This window comes from Cebidichthys violaceus, unplaced genomic scaffold, assembly GCF_023349555.1.
Source record: "Cebidichthys violaceus isolate CVI_PGR_0920_01 unplaced genomic scaffold, fCebVio1.0.p SCAF_44, whole genome shotgun sequence".
Lineage (NCBI taxonomy): Eukaryota > Metazoa > Chordata > Actinopteri > Perciformes > Stichaeidae > Cebidichthys > Cebidichthys violaceus.
Window position 1 is genome coordinate 1,196,073 of NW_027176639.1, and position 5,367 is coordinate 1,201,439.

At 47.7% G+C, this 5,367-nt stretch overlaps 1 protein-coding gene across 1 annotated transcript in view; it reads right to left on the bottom strand.

Annotated features, from left to right (window-relative positions):
- Positions 1–244: 244 nt before the first annotated feature.
- Positions 245–5,367, bottom strand: part of LOC137886536 (B-cell lymphoma/leukemia 11A-like) — a 13,189-nt gene continuing 8,066 nt past the window's right edge. Inside the window, exon 3 of the mRNA XM_068729028.1 lies at positions 245–3,582. Coding sequence (XP_068585129.1) covers positions 1,589–3,582 — 1,994 coding nt within the window. The 3' untranslated portion in view covers positions 245–1,588. The remainder of the gene's footprint in view (positions 3,583–5,367) is intronic.

The window sequence follows — 5,367 nt, forward strand, 5'->3', positions numbered from 1 at the left end:
TGTCAACTGAAAAGAACACAATGAAAATTTGACTCAATTTGTTGAATTTTTTTCTTCTAAATTCTGATTCTTGACTTTAGACTCTGACTTCCATTTGAGATCGTTTCCAATGAGCTACTAAAAAAGATGTTTCAGGTTACTTAAGGGCTTCTAAGAACTAATGCGGTAAAGAGAATAAGCGCTATAAGGACATAAACATTTGAATTGTAGAGACACCTGTTCAACCCGCTCCCCCACCCCTCTACCCTTACCCTCCGACACACCCACCCAAACCCCCGACCCTCACCCAAAAATCTGTCTGGCTTAGGACGACTGAAACCCACTGTGTGGTCTTCAAGTGGCTGCTGGCTACGCTGCTGCCTGGCTGACACTGAAGAAACATAATTCTGCGCTACTTACAAAAAAAAAAAAAAAAAAAAAAAAACCCTGCAAACTCTTAATTTTCAAAGAAAATAAACACTCTGGAAAATTAAGGGCATTACGTTGGTTAAAACAACTCGTCAGACTACCCTCTCAGTTTGGTACGCGTGTACCGGAAAACATAAAACACCTAAACCAAAACTCTACACACATACTCCTTTTTTTAGCATGTAACATGCCAGTAAACAGAACCATAATCTGGAGAATAACAATATACATGAGTCAGGCAGATAAATGATTTACCAGAGGTACACATAATCTTTTTTTTCTTTTTCATTTTTTTTTTTTTTTTCCAGCTGGTTCCTTATGCTCTGCTAAGTCACAAAACGACAGGGTTGTACAGGTGCTTGATGCAAGGACCTGCTTTATTTCATATGTGCACAAAAATGTCCTGTAATCTTCTCTAGCTGAAACTCCGAGCTTATAGCAAAAAGGAGGATTAACTAATGCAGGTAAAATATCCAAGGCACTCTTTGTTGTCATTTTACACCTTATTGTTAATTTCATTGCTGTTTGTCAAAGAAATATTTCATGGCGCCAGAGCCTAGCATTTCATAGGCAGCCCAATTTCTATATGTATATATTTATATATATATCTTATCTCAATCTTGCATGGAAAATCTTTCACAAAGATCAGTTTTAAGTGTGACCCTGCTTGTCTTGATGTTTTCGATAATATGACACTGTCCGCTATATGTTTGAACACAAAACTGTACATGATATGTAAAACAGTATGCACTGTATGCAGCATGGGTTCTCTTAACTAACTTTTTTTTTTTGTTATGTTGAAGAAATCAAAAGTATCAACAGCAACACATGTACAACCAAACCCACCGGCCGAGGACGACGTTCTCTCTAAGTAGCCAAAACACACCGAGCATGCTGACCAGTTACAAAAAATACAAAACGTGTAAATTATTGCACAATAGAAAGGCTCAAAAAGTTTTGCGTTTGATGCAACAATATTGCCCCAATGATGGATCATGCGTTCAGCTTTTTCCAGTCGGGGGTGATAACAGGGCTGTACCGTGTACTGGTGTCTAACCCTGTTGTCCTTTCCCCTCACTTATTGGCTAGTTAGCCAGGGTCGCTTTTTAGCCGGGGGAGCTGAGAGAGAGAGAGAGAGAGAGAGAGAGAGCGAGAGAGCTGCCAGCATGCTGCTCTTTGCCTACTCAGTCTTAATGTCATTAGCCAGAGGGCGGTCGCTGTGCCACTTCTTCATGTGTTTCTCCAGAGTGCTGTATACACTGAAAGGCATGTGGCAGATTTCACATTTGTACACGTCCTTGCCCATCTGTCCGTGGGTCTTCATGTGGCGGGTGAGCTTTGAGCTCTGGGCGCACGCGTAGCTACACAGCTCACACTTGTAGGGCCGCTCTCCAGTGTGACTGCGTCGGTGCACTGTCAAGTTGCTGCAGTTCTTGAACACCTTGCCGCAGTACTCGCAGGTGTCGCTGCGGCGGCTGTCCTTGGAGTTCGGCCTGCCGTTCCCACTGCCGCCGTGGGGAGTGCTGGCCCCGCTGCCGGTGCCGCTGCGTCCCGACGCGGCCCGTTCCCCGTCCAGCTCGCCAGGCGGAGTGGAGAAGCGCAAGCTGCCGTTTTCTGACGAGTGCTCCGATGAGGAGGCGAAGGGCGATTGTCTGGAGTCACCACCTGTAAAGTTGATGAAGGGGTCCTTGAGTTGTCGCGAGGCAGCGTAGCCAGCTAGCCACTGGGAGTAGACGTTCTCGGTGTTTGGGATAGTGGGCGTGTGGGGGTCCAGGTCCTTCTCCACCTTGATGCGCTTGGACAGGGGACTGAGGGAGCCGGGACTGACGCGTCCCCTCAGCAGCTTCCTGGACAGGCTGTCCGTGGATAGAGGTCCCAGGCCATTGATAGTAGTGGTGGTCCCGTCGTCTGCTCGATCTGACTCCAGGGCCGAGTCCTCGTCCCCGGGGTCCTGGGACGAGCTCCTGCGGTGGGGGTGCAGGGCCTCGCTGTTCTGATGGTGGCGAGCCCCTTCGAGCCGAAGGCTGAAACGATAGTCGTTCCTTTCCTCCTCTTCTTCGACTCCAGGCTTAGTCTCAATTTCCTCCTCCTCCTCTTCCTCCCCCTCTTCCTCTTCTTCCTCCTCTTCTTCCTCCTCCTCTTCTTCCTCTTCGTCGTCCTCCTCCTCCTCGCCCTCTTCTTCTTCTCCATTTTCGGGCATCAGGCCATTGTTCTCACTCTTGAACTTGGCCACCACTGACTTGAGAGCATCTGTGGCACTGCCCATCAGATCACTGGTGCCGGGTTCAGGGGAGCTTGCGGTCGAGAGTCCGTCATCTGACTTGGCATTGAGCACCGAAGACTTGCTCTGACAGTGCGTCTTCATGTGTCGCTTCAGTTTGCTGGCCTGGGTGCAGGCGTGGTTACACAGGTGACACTTGAATGGCTTTTCCCCCGTGTGGCTACGCCGGTGAACGATTAGGTTGCTCTGGAACTTGAAGGTCTTCCCGCAGAACTCGCAAGACTTTGACTTGAGAGGTGTGCCTGGTTGGGTCGCATTGGACAAGGGATTGGGGGTGGAGCGTGACCCAGAAGGTGACTGAGAGGTGGAGAGGGGAGGCGTAGCTGAAAATGGAGGCTTTGAACCTGGCTGAAATGGCTGCAGCAGCCGTTGCATAGGGCTGGGCCTGTTAGGGGAGAGAGGCGGGGAAGCCCCGGTGGCATTCCCAGCCAGCTCACGTAGACGTCTAGAGAAGTCCATTGGAGGGGCTTCTAGTGGTACCGAGTTGAGCCTCATCACCCTGTCAAAGGCGCTGGGATGGTGGGTCGCCAGGGCCAGATCATCGGGGCTGAGGTGGTGGCGCGGTGGCGGGCTGAACAGCGGTGGGGTCCGGGGGTAGCGGCCCTCGCGAGGCGTGGATGCCGAATCCCGGCCAGATCCGGAGCCCGGCATCCTCAGGAGGCTGTAAGGACTGCCGTCGGCCAAGTGGACAGCGTGGAGGGGAGGCTGGGAGGAGGCACAGTCACCCCCCATCCCAGGAGCTGCAGCCACACGGGGGGTGAGGGGGCTGCCGGGTTTGCTCTCCAGATAGATGCGGAAGCCGTGGGTGTTCTGGGCATGCTGGAGCAGGAACCAGGCACTGGTGAAGGGCTGCTTACAGGTAGTGCAGGTGTAACTGCTGGGCTCATCTTTATCTGAGACACAGAGAGGGAAACAACACTTTTAATTGACCTGATAAAATAATAAAACAGACTTACTGACGAACAGCTAACCGCAGAATCGTGACATTTCAATGACGACAGTAAGCTTTTAAAAAATATGTAACAGATTGTGATAATGTGGCTGAGTTCACTCACAGCTATTTTTTTCATCTCTGGCACTTTCAAAATAAAACCCCATTACACCACCAATTATTCCCGGACAAAAACAACTGTGACGCTTTAAAAAAAAAAAAAAAATGGAACGACGTTTTTTTTTTATTGCACAGATAAATAAATCTTCCTTCTTACTTTTCAGATCATTAAGCATTACTCAATCCTAACACACTGTATAATGCACTATAATATCTGAGATAGATTAAATGTAGGTATACGCTTAACAAGAGAATTAATGAAACAATAATGAGAGATATCTAAGGCGGCAAGTACACAACTTACACAGTCGAGAAGGCATAGGAATATTTTAAACAATAATTGACTTTCAATAGCACTTGCACACTGACCGGAGATTTGCCTGACAACGCACGCCTAATCTCGTTAAACACACTCATCGCTCCTCCAATGCCATGTTTACAGAATTAGCGAGGCTAGAGTGGGACATGTATCTGATGCTGCATATTAATGCTGAATACAAATAAGAGGTCACATGGTAATAAATTGTACCAGCGTTTATCACGAAAAAACACACATTCCCGGCGAAAAGAAGAGAAGGGAGAAATTGTGTTTGACTGTTTGTGTGTGGGTGGGGAGGCTCCTATAAAAATGCATTTCATGCATTACTTTTCTATTTCTGATATTTCATGCTTTATGGATTTATTTAAATCCTCTCAGGTGAATAGAAAAGGAGAAGAAGGGGAAAGCAGAAGTGAGAGATATGCAAAATAAGAAGCATCCGCCACTTGCAAATGTGCTCCCTCTTTCATCTTTTTGCTTTCTTATCCTTTCTTCTCTTTTTTTTCTTTTTTCACTGGAGGGCATTTTTCTGAAGTCATTTGCAGACACTGAACCCAAAACCATGGCCATACTGTGCCAGACAGGGAGAACAAGGGAGAGACGAAGATAGGCCGTGTGTGTGTGTGTGTGTGTGTGTGTGTGTGTGTGTGTGCGCGTGTGTGTGATTGCGACTATGAACGATCTCTAAGATGGAGGATGGACAGTCGTGCATGTTTTAAGCCTGCTGTGGCTGAAAGACAAAGGGGTGAAGAAGGGGCAGGAAGAAGAAGACGGCTGCTGAGCGGAATGAGGGACGTTGTGGACGAGCAGTAGACGGAACAGATCGGTGTTTTGCGGTTCTCCTTTCTATCTCGCGTGTCGGCGGCCACCGCGGCCCCCTCCCAACAATCTCACTTAAAGACCAGAAGACGGCATAAAATGTGCACCCAATCAAACCTCCACGCAAACCTCTTTCTCTTGACTGAAAAGAGTTGGAAGGGGGTTATACTGGTAAATTATGGATCATTACAATCTGCAAAAATTACAGTTAATTGCTGCCACCTGCAAGGGGCTTTGACCCACTATGGAATTTTTCCATCATAAAAAAGCCATTTGCCCGTACACGTTTTTACTCCCTCTCTTATAAGCACAAATAAAATGTGCCCATTACATTGGCTTTGGCTATATGTATGTTTCCTATGATTATGTGTGTGTTTTTATGGCTTTAAATAGAAAGCCCCGTATCTCTCGTAAAACGGTTGCAATAACCCGGCCTCTCCTGTTCGCTTTGCTTTGATTTGCAGCCTGTACACACTTCCTCATCCCCGT